The sequence below is a fragment of the Rousettus aegyptiacus genome, unplaced genomic scaffold (genome assembly GCF_014176215.1).
Source record: "Rousettus aegyptiacus isolate mRouAeg1 unplaced genomic scaffold, mRouAeg1.p scaffold_m13_p_6, whole genome shotgun sequence".
In the NCBI taxonomy this organism is placed as follows: Eukaryota; Metazoa; Chordata; class Mammalia; order Chiroptera; family Pteropodidae; genus Rousettus; species Rousettus aegyptiacus.
In genome coordinates, this window is record NW_023416309.1 from 73,273,664 (window position 1) to 73,294,117 (window position 20,454).

Below are 20,454 nucleotides of genomic sequence, written 5' to 3' on the forward strand. Positions count from 1 at the left end.
GGTAGAGAAATCAAGTACCCTGCTACTCACACTGTAGGCACATTACCATTTGAGAAGTACTGGTATAGTAGACAGTTATATATACAATTCCAATTCTCAAGGAAGAGCTAAAGATACGAAACTGAGAACAGTCAGCCCAAAGGAAATGGTTAGACTAAAGCAATGAGTGAGCTACCCAGGGAAGGTATATGGGGAGGAGAGCAGGGGACCCAAGATGATGGCACAGGAAAGCAGTAAGATAGAAGTAGCAAGAAGGGTCTGCATTAGAGCCAGCCACATGGCCTGCCTAGGGAACATGGGAGGAACCTCAGACCTGTAGACAGCGTAGGTGTGATATTCATTCAGGTAGTCAATGCGGTCCTCCAGCTTGTTGCTGCGATGGCTCTTGTCAATGCTGAGGATAAAGAGGCCGATGTAGGCATCCAGAGAGAATTGGTACATGGGGTCGATGCGGCCCATGTCATTGAGCACGAAGAACAGGACGGATGCCCGCTGGGCACATGGGCGGTAAGCCTGCAGAAGGGTTGGAGTCAGGGCCATGGAGGGGCATGGCATGGGCAGGGGGCAGGGCTCAGGGAAGGAAGGGGCCTTATGCCAACATAGTTGGAGTTGCATCTTGATGGCTGGTGGGGGCTGGGCTGGAGGGCACAGACACTCACCTCTCGGGCCAAATCAATGTTAATTTCCGTGGTTTCACTGGTCTCTAGCTGCTCGGTCACCTCGGTGGCAGTTATCTTGGAGGTCTGAAGGGTGTTCACCAGCTGCACGTCATCTAGCAGGGAGCCTGTGGCCTCGTTCAGCAGTCTGGAGGGAAGCCAAGAGGCACATGGATGGAGGGGTTAGGAGAGCTGGTTTGGGAGGCAGGTGCTCCATGAGCCCCCTGGGGTGCTAGTTGTGCCTGCAGGTAGACCAGTGGGAAGGTGTGAGAGTGGAGGCAAGGTCTCACCGAAGGATTTCATCCTCCAGCTCCTTGAGCTTCCTCTTGCCAGCAGCGATGTTGATAACTAGTGAATCCTTCTGCTCCTCCAGCTCAGGACGCTCCTTCCGGACCACAATGCCAAGCAGCTGGGCCTCCAGACCCTGGAGGCGCCAGGACTCACAGTGAAAATCTCATTCCAGTGACCTTCACCCCTTTTGGCCTTTTACACCTCCCAAGCCCCTCTGGCCACCCAGCACAATCTCAGCCATTTTTTCGACTCTGTAGAGCTCTACAGCCCTGACCACTTCACCCTAGCTCAGCCTAGAGGTCAACCACACCTACCTGTTCTTTGACAGCAAAGTTGACAATGGTGGTCTTGGCCGAGGTCTCTGGGCTGTAGTGGGGGTTGGAGAGCTTGGTGGTGATGTAGAAACGAAAATTGGTATTGTATTCCACCTCATTATCTCCAATGCGCATCAGCAGTCGACCACCTGTACCCACAGGAGGGTCAAGGGCAAAGACTCCATGTGACCAGGTGTGGGCTGACCCATTCCCTGAACAGCTCAGTGGCAGTTGACTCAGACTGTCCTAATGGCCCAGCCTAGGGCTGTCTGGATGAAGGGACAGGTAAGTAGAGGACACAGTCAAAGAGCCATCCCTTTCCTCCCCACTGTCACACTTGGCTGGTCTCTAGGATTAGTCCCATAGTCCAACCCCACAATAAGCCTGGACCCTGACCAATTCGAGCTACAGATTTGTTGAGCACAGGGTTGAGTGTGGGGTCCAGATATTCTTGCACATTCTGGAGCAGCACTGGGTATCCAAACTGGATGGCCTTTTCTAGGATCCGAAGGTAATCACTCATCTGCAGATCAATGATCTGGAGGCCCTGGAAAGCAAGGAAAAATGATGGAAGAAACATTGAGGGATTCAAAGGGAAAAATGGCCTCAGGGTAGGAACTCAGAAAGAGACGGTCTTGGGAAGAGACACCAAGGGGACGAAACCAGCCCCCCAGTCTTATACCTGGTTTCCTTCCATGTTCTTGATCCATTTCAGGGCCTGGGCCTGAGGATCAATCATCAGTGCCCACCTGAAGGAGGAAGCGTCTGTCAAAAGACCAGCTCTGCCCTTACTCCCCATCATGCTCCCAGCAGCATCCTTACCTGTTGCCACGGGTGACGATGATGCCATTCTCAGTGGAAAAGGCATCTGAGGGCAATCCTTGGATGTTCCAGTCCCGAACTTTGGTAGGATTGGACAAGAAGTTATCGAAGGTGAAACGAGGTGAGCAAGGAACCTGAAGCTCCCAAATCTGGGTAGGAGAGAGTCCCAAATTTCAGCCTGGAGATTTGCACCTAGAACCCCTGTCCTTTCCCGATATCTCTTATTACTCCCAAAGGTACCTGGTCTCAGAGCCCAAGAATTCATTCATCATGCCTGAGCCTCACCTTCCTGATCCAGATCTGGTTGACAATCTCATCTCGGTAGTTAGTCAGAAAGGGTCCCATGTAGGACAGGAAAGCAGCTGCTAGGAGACAGTCACCCACCAGGTAGCCCAGGTCCTCCTCCAAGCCCTGGAGGACAGTATTGGGAGATACTTGGAATTTTTTGAAGGCACTCTCCTCTGGATACTGTCTAGATCAGAGATTCTTTCTCTCTCCTAAACCTGTGCCCCGGAGAGCTCTAACCTGGTTCTAATTACCTTTGAGTTCCCCATCTTTGACAGCAATTCTGTTTACATTCTGGCAATAAGGCCTAACCCTTTCATGAAGCCCAGAGCTCACTGAATGTAGAGACAAGTAGCCCCATGACTGTCTCTATCCAGTCAGCATGCAAAATATAGGGTGCTCATGTGTGCTTTTCAGCCCTACCTAAACGTGGAAGCAGATCACCTAACTGTACAAAAAATCTTTCCTTCCACTTTTCTCACCAAACGTGAGAAAGAAGAGAGGAATAACTCCGATTTCCCATTCTTGGATATTCCTATACCCAAGCTGTCCCTAACCTGACTTTCCTTCAAACTAAAGAAGATGAGAGCTTTTGGAACTGGTGGGCAGGGAAGGAGAACCAGGTGATACAACTGATCTCACCTTTACTGTCTCCTCCCATCGGGCCTTCTCGCCAGCCAACCCACACACCAACATCCCAGCTCGCTCCAGCTTCAACTCCATCTCCTCAGACTTCTTTCGAAGCTCCTCCTTCTGTGCCAGCTTCTCATCATACTGTTTCTTCAGCATCTCCAGCTTCTCAGCCACCTGGGAGGGATCAGAGTGCAGAAGTCAAACACAGGGCTGAGGCCAGATTGTTCTGGGTTCAAATCACCAATCTGCTATTTTGTGGCTGTATGACCTTGGGTAAATTGATGTCTTTGAGCCTCAATTTCTTCATGTGCAACATAAGAATTATAACACCTACCTATAGGGTTGCTGTAAGGAGAAAACAAAATAAAATATGTGAGACGAGCTTTCTTTCACTTTCCTTCACCAGTCTTTCCTTGAGTACAGAAAATACTTGGAAATGAAAGTCAAGACTATGTAGGAGACAGACCTCTTGTAGCATAATCAACCACATGAGATACATTAGCAAAAGAGGATCGGACAGCACAAAATGACTGCCACTCTATGCCAGAGGCCATACCTAAGGTGAGACCTTGAGAAAGGAAGAAAAAGCTAGAAAAGAACCCAAAAATCATTGGAGAGAGGAGCAGGGAATCCATTCAAGGGAAAGGCCCTGGTTCAAGTTTCCACACCAGAGACAGGAACCTGAGAAGACTTTACCTACTAGAGAAGCCTCCCTCAATTCATCACTACCCTATGGGCTCTGCTGAGGTTGGAATATATCACTCAAATCTGAAGTAGAGAACTGATCGAGACTCTTCCAGGACCCCATATGTGTGACTGGCAAATAATAACTGTGTCTCAATATACACTGTATCACCCATCCTTTTAATGATGAGGAATATGGGGTTAGCATTACACTAAGTGCCTAGCCCATCGTATGCACATCACAAATGTTATTTCCCTTTCCTGTTGCAATCCCCACTGGGAGAGGTAGCCCGCAGTAATAATACAGAGTGTTCAGATCCTTGCCCTACTTTACTGAGTGAGCTTCACCCAGTAGTTGAAGGATAAATGTGGGTTATGCACAATGCCTAATGCAGAGTAAGCAAGCAGTACTCAGGCCCAGCCGCTGAGACTGACCTCCTAGGTCTTGAAATGGGATAGCTAACTCTCCAAGAAATAGTCTTTAAAGCAAGTGGAGTTTCCAAATGTCAACTTTGAGCAACAAGACAGCTTATAAGTGAACCATTAGTAGTAACCTGTTAGAAGGCATTAATATCTTTAAACAAGGTGCCACTCAGAAGGGGCATGGTCAGCTCTGCCACCCAGAGGAAACTCTGGCTAGGGGCCTTCAAGAAAAGGGGCACCCTGGCCCCCGCACACATGGGTTGGGTTTAACCTTGATGGAAGCCATATCTTTGCCGCATAACCCCTGCCGTCAGGTTCACATGACTGCCTTCCTGTGCTGAGTCCTGCTCATCAGGAACACTGATTATAATTTGGCTTCCCGTGGAGATTTGTCTGTGGGGAGGCAGCCAGCCACTTGATATTTCCTTATTTATTTTGCCTGTGATGTCGTCTTCACTATTTTTATTTTTTTATACAAAAAATATATGCACAAGATTAAAACCCTAAAGAATAAAAGGAGTTATAACTGAAAAGCAGTAGTCCCCTAGCCCACCTTTTCCACGTCCAGTCCCATTCTTCAGTAGCAAATTATTTAACTATTCTCTTTTTATTTCTTCTGGTACTTAACAATATGTCTCTGAATTTTATGCTTATGCCGCTTTTTTTTAATATACATTAATCCGTTGACAGTTTTAAATTTTTTTGCAGTTTTAATCTTTTTAATTAAAATATTATTATGAAAAGTTTCAAACCCAGGAAAAAGAATAATATAAAAGAATACCTATATACTCATTACATAGACTTAACAGTTGTTGATATTTTGCTATATTTATTTTATCTACTTGTTTTTTTGCCAAAGTATCTTAAATTACAAACTCATGAAATCTCAAACCTGAATGCTTCATAATGAATCTCTAAAAAAAAAAGGGACATTTTCCCACATAATCATAACACCATTACCACACCTAACAACATCTTGCCTTTTTCAAAAATTTTTTCCCATTTGTTTCTTTTAAATAGTGAATCAACATTCAAAAGGAACAAAAATGTATATATGAAGGATCTGTCTTCCTCTCACTCCTGACCCAGCCCCCAGCCCCTGCCTGAGAGGAACCACTATCACCAGTTTCTTGTATAGTTTTCTAGACAGAGTTCATACAGAGTCCATTAATTATAAAGAAAATACAAGCACCAAGAAGGTAGGGTCTCGTTCACCACTGAATCCTTCCTTACACCTTGAATAGTGCCCAGCACTTAATAAATATTCCTCGAATGGATGAACTTTTCATAAAGGTGATTATAACAAAACACAACACTGTTCCATATTATTTTTCACTTGTCTCTCTACTCTTTCTTGTTGAGCTGCTTCATTCTTTTTAAAGGTTGCAAAATAATTTTGTGTATGATTGTACCATTATTTATATAACAAGTCTCCTGATACATATTTGTATCTTTCCAACATTTTCTATTATTAATGCTGTAATGAATGTTCTTGTAGGGACATAAGCACATCTTGATGCTATTTTATTTTTATTTTTATTTTGTTTACTTTGAAAATGAGCAACTTTAAAATTCAAAAGGCACAAGAGCATGAGAAGTCTTCTTCCTAACCCTGCTCTCCAACAACCCAGCGCCTTTCTCAAGGTAGCCGGTGTGACCTATTTCTTAAATATTCTTCCAGAGGCATTCTCTATACATACGAGTGTATTCCATACTGCTGTTTCCTGCTTTATGAATTTTATACTATTTCTATTGAATTTATGCTAGGTTAAATGAAGATTTAATCCCTTATAACTCCGCACCACACCCCTTTTTCTCTACTCCTAATAGTTTTAGTTTTTCTACTGGTTACCCTTATAACTTTAAATAACATATTAAAACCTCGCTTTATAATATCTAGTACAAAAGCATTGCCTGATAGTTTCTTCACCACCCCCACCTAGCTCCATCTCCCAAGTTTTTTTTAGCTGTGCTTGTCTTTTTATATTGTCAAGGTTGATAACATTCCCGCTCAGAAGCCACAGTCAATCTCTTCTGAGCTCTGTCTTTAGGTTGTTCTAAAGGTCGAATGCCATAAACAATGTCAGTGGTGTTGTTACCACCTGGTAACAACACTGGTGCCCAGAGCGAACCGGGCGGCTGGCTGACTGACTGCTTGTGGCTGAGGCACATCCTGATAGGTCGCTGTGCATGCTGAACTGGTTGGCAAACATTTTTTTGTTAACCCAGATTTTCTTTGTCAGAAATTCTTAGTGGTTGGATTGCATCTCTTACATTGCTCTTAGGTTTTCTGATTTCGTTTTGTCTTGTTTTGTTTTTCTATTATATTCCTCGATTTTGTCTTCCTACCCTTCTATTGAATGCCATACTTTGATCATTTTTTTAATTTCCCAGACTTCTTTCTTTTTCTGTATGAAATTGTTCTCTTATTATCCTATTTTTTTATTTTGGGGATGTCATTTCTCCCTTGATCACTCCCTGAGGATACCAATTTTTAGATTAGATTTGCTTTTCAAGTTCTTCACTGTAGCCTGAATTATCTCTTGGTTTAGTTTTTCTTCCGGGGTCATGTTTTGTTATAAATTTTTATCTTCATCATTCCCTTGCATATTGGAAGACTTCTTCCACACCTTTACTCACCTCTTCTCCAGGAGAGTTACATAACTGATCTAATTGCTGAAATTGGGAAGAATAAACTGGGAATACTCAACTGAGCTCAGGCCCTTTCCTTTTTGGGGTGAGCACAAGTTTCATTTTGCCAGCCCCAACAACGCCCGAGACTGGGAAAGTTTGTCTGATTATGGGGTCACTGGATAGTGGAAACACTCACCCACAGAGTCAGCTTCATCTTCCAACTTAGTCTTTAAAAGTGATATTGTAGCCTTTCGTTTTATTTCTTAGTTTAGAACCCAGGCATAGAAGAAGGCTGCTAGTTCTTGGATCCCTTCGAGAATATATTTGCAGACCAGAAAACCCATTAAGAAGCTTTGAGTGGGGCTTTGAGTGTCTACACATGAAACCCAACTTCAGTGATTTGTAGAGGCTCATGTTAGGGCTGCTAGGTTTTTATTCTTGTGTGGTTGACTGCTGTCACCTGGAAAGGCTTTAAGCCAACCCTGTGTTCTCAAGAGACCAACACTGAGTACTCTGTAAATGTTTGTCCGAAGAATGAAGTTGTTGGCAGCTGACCCCAGAGGTCTCATCGTTCACATGTGAAGGAAACAACCCCTAATTATTTGGCCCAGGATATGATTCATGAAGGGGAGAGAAACCTTTCCAAATGGGTCACCACACCTGTGATTATCCACACTTGAAAAAAAGAGTAAAAGAATGAAGGTTTCACGAGAAGTTGGGAGGCCACAGTGGCAGCAGGGATGGGGCAATGGAGGAGTATGTGCAGACAGAAGCCCACTTGCCCAGCCTGGTTAATTCTGCACAAACAGAATCAAAAGAACCCTTAAAGGCAGCTCTACACTGTAAAGATGCTGCAGCAGGAAAAGACTGGATGAACCATGGTGGCAATGGGCTTGGAGTCAGGAAACATAGGTAGGTTCTAGCCCAAGTCTGTCAGTAATGAGCAGACTAAACCTCGCTAAACCTCGGGCTCCTCGTCTGATTTGAGGAGGTCAGACATGGTTGTTCTTCGTAGTTGGTTTTGGTTAAAACATTTTGAAACAGTATAACCAGCTTTGGTTCTATAAAGATTTAAAACTTCTATATAGTTAAAGACAGCATCAACAAAGTTTGAGGACAAGATCGAAAATTAAAAACAATGAATATATCCATTAAAAAGGAAATGGTTAAATTATTGATGGTATAGCCATTCACTGGAATAACATGCAGTGGTAAAAAGAAAGCAGAAACCTGTTTTGTACCAATATGGAATAATCTTCAATATATAGGTAAGTAAGATAGTAATGTGCAGAACAGTGTGTGTAATGTAAAAAATGAAAAGATACATATTTGCTTATATAAGCATAGAACACCCCTGGATAGATTAAAAAAAAAAAAGTGTAATGTTGGTTGCCTTCAAGGGAAAGGAGCATAAGGTGATAGGGAGACATCTTTTATACCTTTTGAATTTCAAGCTATGTGACTGTATTACCTATTAAATCAATAGAAAAATTAAATGATAGACTGGAAAAACTTTAACTCTTCAAAATAGCCCTTTAAATTCTGTTTTGTTTGAGAATTACTTGTGCACATATCTTGTGGAAAATCACCTTCTGGGTTGTCTAGCCTGCTCACAATAAATAACTACCTCTACCTCCAGGATGACTCTGTCCCCCGCAATAATCTGCTCAGACACCCTCACACTCTTCTGCAGCAGTGATGTCAACACTCTTGCTTTATTCCACCCTATCCCCCCTTCCCAGCAAAGACCAATTTGCCACACAGATTTCACCAGTTAATCTCAAGGCTCATCTCCAAATGTCATGACAGAGTGGGCCATCTCCTGAGTCAGTCTTTACAAGGGCTCCTTGAAGACAGTGCCCTCTGTGCCTTTGTAACCTTCTGCAATCAGCTTAGTTTTCTGAGCCAGAGGCAGCCCATCTAAATGAGTACAGAGTGGGAGGCAGACAGGACTGGAAAGGAGATGGGAGGAGAATTAGATGGGGAGAGATAAATGGTAATGAAGCATCCCGGAAATCAGGGAGAGAGACCACTGCAGAAAAGACTGGCCTGAGGCTCACCTCCCGCAGCTTCTCCTGGGCCTCAGCCAGCGCTGCTTGCTTCTCTTGAAGCTGGGCCAATGCAGCATTCATTCGGATGCGTTTCGGCTCTACCACCCGATACAGCCGCCCATACATCTGCAGAGAGATGGCCAGGCTGTGGGTCTCTTACTCACCCATTCGCCTGCCAGCTTTCTTCTCACCTGGGTCTTCCATTCCCCCAGCTTTCTCCTGTGTGCATCGCCCCCCTCCCAGGCCTGCCTCACTGCTCCCCACCCCATCCCACCACTGCTTACCTCCATGGCCCGTACCCACATGCAGAGGGACTTGGCAGCAAGTGAGACACGGCCGATGATGTCAGGCTGGAAATCAGGCTGGGCACAGTAGGCCCCAATCTTCTTCAGAACCTTATCTGAGATATTGTCTTTGTCAAAGTTGATCAGTGATTTGATGAAGTTCTGTTCCCCTATGGGATGAAAATTGGGGGCCTCAGCCAGAAGGCCTACCCCCACCTCAAGGTCCAGGTTTCACCTCCACTGCCTAGGCAGAGTTATGTTTTTCCTGGGCTCGGTTCCCAAGGCCAAAATATCTGACCAGCCCGAATTCCTTCCACTGACCTTGCTCCCTTCTGTAGAAGCTTGCAGCCCCAGGCTCTCCCCCAAATCTTCCCAGCCTCATCTCCCATCACCTACCTTGAACACGCTCACCTGAACTGCCCCACACATCACTTTTTGAGGCTTGCAAGCTATATTCTCCAAGGGAACTCAAAGCAGAGAAAACCACAAGAATAAAACAGAAAGACTCTTGTTTTCCATTTTCTGATTCTTGTCCTTTGTGGGGGGGTAGTCAAAGGCATTCCTATTCTTGGATTTTGAGATATAGTCCCATATTTTTATGACAATTTTTTGTTTGTTTAAATTAAAATGATTTGTTTACTCTTGTTTACAACCAGAGAAGTTTAACTGATATTTATGTCTTCTCTTTCCTACTAGGCTCTATGCTCTTGAGGGTCAACACAATGCCTCATTCATCTCTGTCTCTCAGAGTGCCTGATGCACGGCAGATGATTAATAATAAACGTTGGGTGGATTGATGTTCATTATCTCCTGGTCCTCTAGCTTACCTAGTTGCCTCTTGGCCTCTGCCCAATTGGGCTCATTGCCTCGAAGAATCATGACTGCCTGCATCACTATCTCGACTTGAGCAGGGGGCCGCCCATAAGACTTGATCTCTCCTATATCCTTCTTGTTCAGAGACTCCAGTGCCTGGGGAAAGGGATTCACTTAGGGAGCCAAGCCAGAGTCAACTCAAGTGGCAAGACAGGTCCTTTATGGAGATAGAACCCAGCTGAAATACCCCCTCTTCTTCCCATAATCCCAGCGACTTTGAGGACAAAGAAGGCCAGCCCCACTCCCTTCACTGGGTCTTCCTGCTGTGATACCCTCATGGCCTCTTCCAGGGCTGGCAGCGCCTCTTCTAGATCTTTCTGGGCATTGTCAGCCAGTGCCTGGCACTTGACTTCTTCAATTGCGATCTTCTCACTATTGGCTGTGACAGCCTAGGGATGAAAAGAGGATGACGGTTTCGTTTTTACCTTGGGCAAAGGTAGGGGTGACAGCATTGGTAGTAGGAGGAAAAATAAAGCTAAAAAAACTTTGGAGTGGAATGTGCATCCGCTGACGCAGTAACTGATGGAGGCCTGTAAGCCTCTGCCCAGTACATGCTGGTAGTAGGTGGCATGAGGGACAGGACCACTGTGGATCCCCCCACCTTCTGCTGCTCATCTGCTTCCCGCTTCTGCTGCACAATGATGACCAGGTACTCCTCACACTGTTTCTGGAACTCAGCCACCTTTTTCTTGGCATCTTCTAGCTCCAGTGACATCACTTCCACCTTTTCCCTCGTTTCATCAATCTTAAACAATCCCGTCCGCAGCTTATTGGCCTGGTCCAGCAGCTCTTGCCGCTTCTCTGCCAGCAAGCTGGTGGACAAAGTAAAATAAGGTGCCTGGAGAGTCTGGGCTCCCAGAAAGGGGAGTGCCCTAGATGATTTCCCTTTCCCAGTGTGTCTCCTATCCCTGTCTTCTTTCTGTTGCCACCGCCACCTTCATCAGGTTTTCGTCATTTCCTGCTCAGATCATTGCCAACAGCTTCCCAACTGATCTTTGCATTTCCATACTCTAGTCTTTCTGATTTATTCTACACATTACTGTCAATATCAGCTTGCTAGATACTGTTTTTATCACACCACCTCCCTACCTGAGAATCTTCCACTGTACCCTCTGTGCAGCAGGCAGGGAGGCCGCAGTGAACTAGAAAACACAAAACTATCCCAAAGGAGTAGCCATCCCTGTCTCTAGCCTGTTTTTTCCATGTGGAAATGGATTTGGGCTCAGTATTGCCAAAATTGCTGATTTTTAGAGAGAAGCTGGCTATCTGGATTTTTCCAAGGCTCTCAAGTTTTAAACATTGGCAACTCATTCAAAAAGTTTTAACATTGTACAAGCCAAAAAAAAAAAAAAGTCTATGCAGGATTGTTTTCTGGACTAAATAAAAGATGCACATAAAGGGCTTGGCATAGTGACCAGCAAACAGTAAACAGAATGTAAGCTTGTGGTCCAGGGAAGGCAAAGACTTTATTTTATTAACTGGTATATTGTAAGAATCTAGAATAGTGCCTGGCATATAGTAGGTGCTCAGAAAATATATATTAAATGAATAAATAAATGTTGACTAACATTATTATTACAAATGACTTTTTCTTCATCTTGATTAAATGCCAAATCTAACATATGAGGTTTTTTGGGGGTGTTTTTTTTTTTTTTTTTTACATTTCTCTTATATCCTTCAAAGCAAATCATTACTGTGCACATAAAAAAGACACTCAATATAACTTAATGGATGAATATGTAAATGTTTGGAATGGTGGAAAGTCTAGAAATATTAAAAGTAGAGAGGAGAGGACTAAGTATATATATATGGGTATATATGGCAATGTCACCACTGTGTTGTGGTTGGGAAAAAAAAATGTCATTCCAGAAAATAAGGGTAGAGTATATGGAGAGGGGCCATTGGCAGAGGACTCTAGAGATGGTCACACCCCCTAGACAGCCCATCTCTCTTTTATTAACTTCCTGTGCAAAATTAAGATCCCTCGCATGTTTGCCATTCCACATTAGCACCTGGGTCTTTGGGCCAGTTGCTTGGCTAGCTCCTGGATATTTCCCATATGTCATTTCACCAAATGCCCCCAAAAGACCGAGCTCCCTGACCCTCCATGTCCCCCACTCCACTACATACTTCTTATATCCAGACACAAGTTCCAGGTAGTTGGTGGGTGTGACATAATTGTATCTTCGCAGTTCCAACAGCATCTTCTGGGAATACTGAGCCACTGACCAGTGCATGGTGACGAAGATCTGGGCCACTTTCCTGTGGATCTGAGGCCAATGGATAAAGGTTGTAGGACAGAGAGTGAAGGTATATGGAGTACAGAAATGGAAGAGCACTCAGGGTGTGTGGAGAGAGATGGGGAGAAGCGCCTCACATTCTCCTGAGTTCCCAGGTCTACTCCCATAAGATATTTCTCAGCCACCTCCAGCAGAGCTTCACGGGGCCACTCTGAGAACCAGTTGATGGTTGTGCAGTTCACCAAGGCTGGGTATTGGCGGATCCAGTTCCTGGTGAGGGAGTTCGAGAGGCAGTTAAGTCCACTCACAGACAACCTCCAGCTACTGGCTTTGTCGCAGGTCTACCAGCTTTCTAGGAACCTAAGTTCCCTATCCTTGTGTTCTTATGTCTCCTTGTCCAGATTCTGCTCTCTTCAGAACTAGTTCAGAGTAGTATTTAGAAACAGGTTCTAGGGTCAAAAAGACCTGGTTCCACATCTTCCAGGTGTGGATCTTGGACAAATGATCTAACCTTCTAAACATCGGTTTCCTCATCTCTAAATAGGAATAACGAAACATACTAACTAGGGTCGTTAGGAAATTCAATGAGATGACACATATAAAATACTTAGTACAGCACCTGGTACATGGTAAATTCACTGTATACCATAACTATCACAAAAATTAACAAAATGGTAACCCAAATTGCTTCTCTGCACAAGTTCTCTGTCCTACTACTTTACGATCCCCTTAAAAATCTAGTCATACCAAGAACAGACAAACGAAATGTGGTATATGCATACAATGGAATATTATTCAGTCTTCAAAAAGGAAGGAAATGTTGGCACGTGCTACAACATAGATGAACCTTCAGGATGTTATGCTAAGTGAACTAAGCAAGTCATAAAAAGACAAATAACTGTATGATTCCGTTTATATAAGATTTCTAAAGAAGTCACTCATAGACACAGAAAGTAGAATGGTGGTTGCCATGGACTGGGTGGCGGAGGAAATGGGGAGTTATTCAGTGGATACGGAGTTTCAGTTCTGCGAGATGAGAAAGTTCTAGAGATTTGTTGTATAACAATGTGAATATGCTTAACACTACTGAACTGTACACTTAAAATGGGTGAGATAACATAAAATTTACCATTTTATGTTATGTGTTTCTCACCAAAATTAAAAATTTCAAAACAAAACAAAAAAATGAAAACAAAATAAAAGCAGAACAAAAAATTACCTCTTACCACTCCCACCCCCCCAAAAAAATCTAGTCATACCAAAGGGAATGGATGACTCATATGTAAGCAGCAGGTACTTCCTGAAAGGAGCCTGGGTCTATGCAAAGGAGAGTGGGTGTTCAGGGTTTAGAGACTGGCACTATTCATGGGACTCACTCCCAGAAAGTGTGGTGGGCCAAAAGAGGAAAGAGGACCCCTGTAAAGAGGGGCGAGCTATCACAGGGAAGGAGGGAGAAGGCTATAACTGGAGGCACCTGAAGGGGTCGCCCACAGGGCTGAGGCAGAGAACAATATGCAGGTTGTTGCGCACACGCTCAATGAGGTAGGCAAAGAGGCTGTCCGACGACTCCACCACCTGCTCTGCCCGGGCCTGCTCTATGATGTGTGTCTGGATCTGCACAGAAGCCACATAGGGTCAGAGGGCTGCATTTTCAATGGCAGAACTAGAAGGGCAGCAGGGGAGGCTGAGCTGACGAAGTGTGGGTTTTAAAGCAACTCTTCCCAATAGGGTCCTTTAAGGGAAGACAGCTGAAGAGGAATAGCTCTTCCACCTAATGGGGAGATGGGCAGAAGGGGTGCCACAGAAGCATATTCTGGGATTTGTGCTTCTTCAGGGGGTTAGTCAGGAAGGCCAAAGAACCAACTGGTCAAGGGCATGGGAAGGATCATACCTCTTCAAATTCATCAGTCTTGTAAAGATTGGGGACCTCGCCTGAGCTGAGGATGTTGTTAATGTCCTCTAGGAACGATTCATCAGCAATTTGGGTGTCCACAAAAAGAAAGGAAGTGGCCTTGAGCTCTACCCCAGCCTGGCGGTACAGACGCTTGATATCTGGGTCAGATGAGGGAAGGAGGAAGAGGGGACAGACAGACTCCTCAGGTTCACCAGCCTGACCCTGATTACCCTCCTGAGATTTAGGCACCCTCCCTCAGCCTGCAACACATGTACAACGCCATCTTATACCCTACAAGAGCCTAGCGATGCTCACTCTCAGGCTTCCATCTCTCCTCTCTCTTGTCATTGCAGGAAGTCAGGCGTCTGATATTTCACTCCTAGCCCCAAACCCTCCCCCATGTCAGAAACCCAGCCATACCTTCTCGAAACTCCTGTTTCCGATAATGTTTGGTAACTTCAATCTGGAAGGTGATGTACTCGCAGATAGATGAGGCCAAGCGAGCCAGACTCTGGCGCCCACTGCCCCCAATGCCCACCAAGAGCATGTTGCCCCGAGGTTGTCCAATGACCCGCACAATCCGTGTGACTGGGGGTTGGGAGGTGAGGGATGAAGGCAGTGAGTTAGCTGAGCAACCTGAGGGGACCTCTAGGCCCTAGGCTAGGGACTGGGATACCTGAAACTGAAGTAGAAGGACCAAGAGGTATGGGAAGAGGTTAGTTAGTGCCTGGAGCCCTGATGGCAATTCAACTTTTATCCTCCACCAAATCTGATAAACAACACTGTCAAAAGTCCCACCCACTGTCATTAGGGCATCTGGGGCAGGGAGGAAGGTAACTTCCCAGACTTGACTGGGGAGAGATTTGGGAGAGATTGGGGAAAGGATCCCTATTTCCTTGAAAATACTCCATAATTGTGATACTGGGGAAAGGGAGAGGACTAGGAAGTAAGTGCTCACTGTGTTCAATAGCCTCTCGGAAGAGCACCAGCTGCATTGGCACGACAGCCGGTGACAGATTGTACTCATTTAGAGCTGTCTCCATGGCTGTCTTCAGTACTGTCAGATCAGTCAGGTCTTCATATACCTTGGGCTCCCTCAGGAAATCTCCTGGGCCAGGAGAAGAGGGAGTCAGAGTCTTAAACGCCTGGTTTTCCCCAGACTTCCCCAAAAGGCCCAAAATATCAGGACTTCAAGCCCCAACCCTCCTTCTAAGCCATTTCCAAAGCATCTCCAGCCTGCAGTGGTCACTGTTCCCAGCTCACCGAAGATAGGAGAACGTTTGTTGGGACACAGATTATGAAATGTGAGGTCAAAGAAGGAGCCAAGTTTGTCACTTAAGATGGCCATAAAAGCTTCCATGTCTGCTGCATCAACCAGTCGGTCAGAAAAGACTCTGTTGGGAATGAGTTGGGGTGAGATCTGGTAACAAGAAGGAGAGTAGCCCTGGGGAAGGGAGCATCAGGGATGGGTGGAGGCAGGGCTTGGAGCAAGGCTGCAGAAGCCTGGATCTGGCGGAGCACAGGCATCTCACCTAAAACATTCATGGATCCAGAGCCGTGTGATGCTGGACTTGGTGTCATGGAAGTCCTTGTTGGCTCTAAGCATGCCCTGGAACACCTGAGGAAGAGGTGTGGCTAGTGGGATGGAGGGGGGGGAAGAAATTCCTTCCAGAAACTTTAGAGGTAAGGCCAGAGAATGCAGCATTGTAGGATGGGTTGATTTGGGATGTATGGGATGCTACTGAGGTCCAAGGCTTACTTTGAGGAGAATAGAATGCCTGTAAGGAGGCCGTGCTGAGCAAAAGGGGAAAGGTAAGATGGAGATGTTTCACCTTGGAGATGTCTCGAAGGTTGAAGAGGTAGTGGATCTTGGCAGGCGTGGGCAGGAAGCGCTGGACCACAGTGTTGTATACCTCTAAGGTGGCCTCGGTCACCACATTTCCAATGGGCTTCACCTCTTCCTCAAAGTCCTGAAGCTTCTGATTGATCATGGTGCCAAAGATTCGGATGATCTGGGACTCCTAGAAACAGGCCCTTGGATTCACTTTCGAAAGGTCCTGGTCTTTCAGCCAGGGCTAGTATGAGAGAGAGGCGAGTGAAGAAGCACTCGTCTTGGGGGCAGAATTTAAGGGGCACCAATAAAACCTCAGAAATCAAGATAAATAACATTTTAATACAATATTTAAAAATCAAACAACACAAAATATTCATGAGAACAAACACCAACATTTTAAATAAAGATGGGATCAGTATTACCGGTTTTTCTTTGTCTCAGGCTCCAAAATGTCTCAGCACGGTACTGTGCCAATCTTGTACTTATTTAAAACTTTGGTATTTTGTTTTTCATGAATTTTTGGCCCTAATTTTTAAAATGTATGTTGCAATAAAATGTTATTTATCTTGATTGATGAATTTCGTTGGCACCTCTAAGTGTCTCACTCTCCTCACCCTAATCCTGGCACTGCTCTCAGCTCTCAGCCTTGTAAAATTTACATTCCTTAGCCTGTTTGGGCCTCCCTGCATCGTCTCCCCTGTGGGATGACAAGGCTTCACATTCTAGAAACGGCAAGCTACACTTTCATCATCAGGCTGTCCTAGCTCAAGGAAAGCAAAGGCTCCTACAGATAGCAGTCTTCCTTCCACATATTATAGCTCCCTGTATGCAACTCTGCTCAGTGGTCCATCGGCCCCCCTCCTGGATCTTCCCCTTTATTTTCTAGGACACAGATAGTTTTGCCTTCTACAGTCCCCCCGCCACCAGCCCCATTTGCCCTCACTGTTGGGAAGGTCATGTTGATGATATTGAAGCGACTCTGCAGCCTTGGGGAGATGACAGTCCGTCCACCTCCAGGAGGGCCCATGGCAGCCATCAGGAACATGTCCTGGAGAGCAAAGACAAGATGGGACAGAGAAACAGGTGGGAAGAGGGGATGAGAGGAGGCACAGAAATAGGGAGGATATGAAAGGGGCAGGGAAGAAGAAAGTACAGGGAGGGACATATGGGAAGAGGGATGGGGACAGAATGAGCAGGAAGAAATGCAGAGTAATTGGGAGCAGAAAAAGAGAAAGGGAAAAAAAGGGATTAGGGACATTTTTTTTTTTTAGAATTATTAAAGTAATGATGTTTTTATTTCATCATTATAATCCATGTACCCGAATTAGAAAATAGAGGTAAGTTAAAACACAACATTTAATTACATCTTCTAGACTTTCTTTTTTTTTTTTATGTATATATTCATGTCTGTGTGTGTATGTGTGTTCTTTCTCAGAAACATATGGATATATTAATTATTAGGTGAGTTTTTGACCCTGAGTACAAATAAATGGTCACCCCAGAAATCGGGCTGGAATGGCTGCTACCCCTTGACTCAAGACAAAGAAACAAGATGCTCAGAATCTCATGGAAGAAGAGCCAGGACTGAAGGAAGATGCCTGGATCCTGGGTAGGAGGTGGAAAACTGATGCCAAGGGGGTGGTTACTTTAACAACGGGAGGCAGAGAAGGCTTGGAGAGGGCAGTTGCAAGACCCTGGGCACCTAGACAGTTCTTGGTGGCATGCGGGCATGGTATAAGAGGCCTGGAAAAGGAGTGGAAGTTCAGAGGATCTTTTGGTCACAAAGCACAGGGCAGGGTCAATGAGAAGAGTTAATAATAGGAATTGATAATTTAGGAGCCAGTTATCTCAGTCCTGAGAAAGGCAGGATACTCCTGTATAGAGAGGAATATAAGATTATAGGACTCCATCCTGGCATCCCACTGGAGAGGGGCACTGAATCTATCACGGTAGAGAAAAGAGAACAAATTCCTCAGATGCTTACTCGAATGTACTTGATGGTCTGCTTCGTACGATCATACCAGAAGCCATAGTCAATCCAGAGGCGAATCAGCTCCAGGGGTGGCTGGGACCCAAAAGCGTCCTTAGCTGGCATATTTAGGTCGTCCATAAAGGTGATCATGCTTTTGCCCCCAAATGGCACATAGACACCCTTCGTTCGCTTTTCCACTCTGCTCTCAATGATGCTCTGCACGTTATTGGATGTGGTCTAGTGAAAAGGTACAGAACGAATGCTTGAGTCCCTCAGAGTTAGATGGGAGTGTCAATCAGGTACTTGAATCCCAAGGGAGAGCAGAAGGCAGGGAGAGTAGAGAGCAGGCAGCCTGACCCCTAGGTCCTATAACACACCTGTGCAGACATGTTCACGGTGAGCACTGACCACTGGCTGGAGGGCAAGGACTGCAGAACACTCTGAGCAATGGAGGTCTTCCCAGTCCCTACTGGACCCACCAGCAGTACAGGATTCTGGTTGGCCACCAAGGCACTCACCAGGTGGTTGTAGCGAACAGTGTCGACAGTGGGCACCATGATTTTATAGAATGGGGAACTAGGGAGGAAAAGGAATCATGTCTCGAGGATCATTGGCCTACTTCTTTCTAACTCTCCCTTTATTCTTCATCCCAGTATTTATCTTCCTCCGGCATCAAGACTCTCTAATCACCAAACCTGCCTCCTGTGGAGCTTGGGGATCAAGCATTCTCCTTAGGACCCTGTCCCATTTCCTCTCAATCCCACTTCCTATACTCAAGAGTCATCTCTGCTCTGGGATCCACCCTCTCTCCTTTCTATAGCTCATTTTTGCTTCTAGGTCGCAGCTCTCTTGCCACATCTCCTACCAATCACACCCTCAAGTCCGACCCACCCCCAAGGCCCGGCTTTTACTTTGAAGGGTAGCGCCAACTCTTAGGAAGCTTATCTTCAAATGATGTCCAGCTCCTCATCTTGGGGTCCACAAAATATTCATACACCGTGTCCTGAGGAGGGAATGTGCGTCAGGTTATCAAAGCCTTCCTTTAGCTTTCCGCTGCCCAGAGAAAGCACTCACAGACCACTGGTGAAAGAAAGAGAGCTGAGCTGGTAGGCTGAAACTCATGAAGAGTCAGGATCAGGGACACAGGTGGGTTCTGGAAAAATAGAACAGCTGGGTTTGGGGGCCCTGACCTTATTGGGAAAAGAGCCCTCAATCTCTCGGAGATAACTGTCAATCTTCTTGCGGCCCTCCTCATCCACAGAGGCACACACAGACCAGATCATGCTGAACACAAATGTCAACTCCACCATGGAGACATAGTTTTCACTATCAGCTGGGTTCACCTAGATGGAAAAAGAGAAGGGGAAATACCCACAATCTGTAAGAGACAGAGGGCTCTACTTTGGCAGATCATCACAAAGGTTTTTCTTCCCTTCCTGGTTCTGTTTGGAAAACTTTATGGGTGTGGATAAATCTAAATCTAAAACATTTAGGTAAACTTGAAACTTCCTGTATCCCAGTGGTGGTGGCCCTGAGTTCCTTCTCTTCTAAGATATAAAAACACAGAAGGGCCCCAACCACACATGTCTACCCCAAAGAAGTGCCCACAGGTGCTCAAGAAGACAGGTCCAGGGACATTTGTGGTGTCTTCTCTGTAATTGCAAAAAATTAGGTGACCTAAACGTCCACCAGTGGAGGAATGGAAAAATAAAATGTCGTGTTCTACCGTGGAATATAAGTATACAGCAGTTAAAAGCAACGACATTAATCCAAACGTAGCAATATAGAACTCAAAAAACGTATTGTTGATTTAATAAGCATATTATAAGTGTGGTATATAGCATGATACATTTTTTAGGAACTATATTTTCTATGGATACCTGTGGGCTTATATGTAAATGCGTATATTTAAAAGGCCTGGAATGACAAATACACACATACTACAATAGTTACTCATGTGGAGAGGAGTAGACCAGGACTAGGAGAGCAGAGGTGATCAAAATAACTTTAGCTTTGTATAAAAAAAATTGTCATTTTTAGAAAGGAAACTAGATTCAACTGTTACTTGTGTAATTAAAATTAAAATTTTAAATATACCACCTTAATAGCAGAAATAGTGTATTTAGAGCTCATGCTCTCAACCCCCGACCCAGAGGGCACTTGCAGATACTGTTCTTTGATAGGGTGCATGGCACACGTGGGGCTGTGCAAACTCCTCTGGACTCATTGGGGAAAATGCCAACAGACAGCTAACTCAGCATCATTAGTATCATTTCTAACCTACTATGTGAAATAGCTACTGGCCATGGCTGGGGAGCTCTTAAGGATGGGTTCTAAATAAACATACTTAAAACTGCAAGTAATATGATTTACAGGATGCTGTCCAATCCAGAACATTGGGCTTAGTCCTAGAATGATCCTCAAATCTGAAAATACAGGTGGGAATTGTATTAAGACTCTGTTGTCTACCATATTCAATCGAGAATCTTTAGTCTATCCTTCCAGCTTACTCCTAAACACAGCATATCTCACCACTCTCTTCTGGGGGTCTCTGCCAGATTGAA

The 20,454-nt window shown here is 45.0% G+C and overlaps 1 protein-coding gene across 6 annotated transcripts in view; it reads right to left on the reverse strand.

Annotated features, from left to right (window-relative positions):
* DNAH2 (dynein axonemal heavy chain 2) overlaps window positions 1-20,454 on the reverse strand; it is a 92,976-nt gene that overhangs the window by 11,883 nt on the left and 60,639 nt on the right. For 4 of the 6 annotated variants that reach the window (XM_036223240.1, XM_016154766.2, XM_016154765.2 and 1 more), the window contains 28 exons: window positions 19,081-19,233; window positions 18,802-18,893; window positions 18,268-18,466; window positions 17,903-18,127; window positions 16,862-16,966; window positions 15,917-16,105; window positions 15,617-15,702; window positions 15,348-15,478; window positions 15,043-15,192; window positions 14,505-14,672; window positions 14,082-14,242; window positions 13,665-13,804; window positions 12,328-12,460; window positions 12,081-12,220; window positions 10,552-10,762; window positions 10,223-10,339; window positions 9,905-10,046; window positions 9,078-9,247; window positions 8,803-8,919; window positions 3,011-3,175; window positions 2,369-2,494; window positions 2,084-2,232; window positions 1,944-2,010; window positions 1,658-1,808; window positions 1,262-1,410; window positions 947-1,080; window positions 660-804; window positions 314-513 (listed from right to left, as the gene is read on the reverse strand). In XM_036223240.1, coding sequence (XP_036079133.1) covers window positions 314-513; window positions 660-804; window positions 947-1,080; window positions 1,262-1,410; window positions 1,658-1,808; window positions 1,944-2,010; window positions 2,084-2,232; window positions 2,369-2,494; window positions 3,011-3,175; window positions 8,803-8,919; window positions 9,078-9,247; window positions 9,905-10,046; window positions 10,223-10,339; window positions 10,552-10,762; window positions 12,081-12,220; window positions 12,328-12,460; window positions 13,665-13,804; window positions 14,082-14,242; window positions 14,505-14,672; window positions 15,043-15,192; window positions 15,348-15,478; window positions 15,617-15,702; window positions 15,917-16,105; window positions 16,862-16,966; window positions 17,903-18,127; window positions 18,268-18,466; window positions 18,802-18,893; window positions 19,081-19,233 — 4,115 coding nt within the window. Of the gene's footprint in view, window positions 1-313; window positions 514-659; window positions 805-946; window positions 1,081-1,261; window positions 1,411-1,657; window positions 1,809-1,943; window positions 2,011-2,083; window positions 2,233-2,368; window positions 2,495-3,010; window positions 3,176-8,802; window positions 8,920-9,077; window positions 9,248-9,904; window positions 10,047-10,222; window positions 10,340-10,551; window positions 10,763-12,080; window positions 12,221-12,327; window positions 12,461-13,664; window positions 13,805-14,081; window positions 14,243-14,504; window positions 14,673-15,042; window positions 15,193-15,347; window positions 15,479-15,616; window positions 15,703-15,916; window positions 16,106-16,861; window positions 16,967-17,902; window positions 18,128-18,267; window positions 18,467-18,801; window positions 18,971-19,080; window positions 19,234-20,454 lie in introns of those variants that run through there. The other 2 variants (XR_004951465.1, XM_036223242.1) reach the window with 2 other exon arrangements.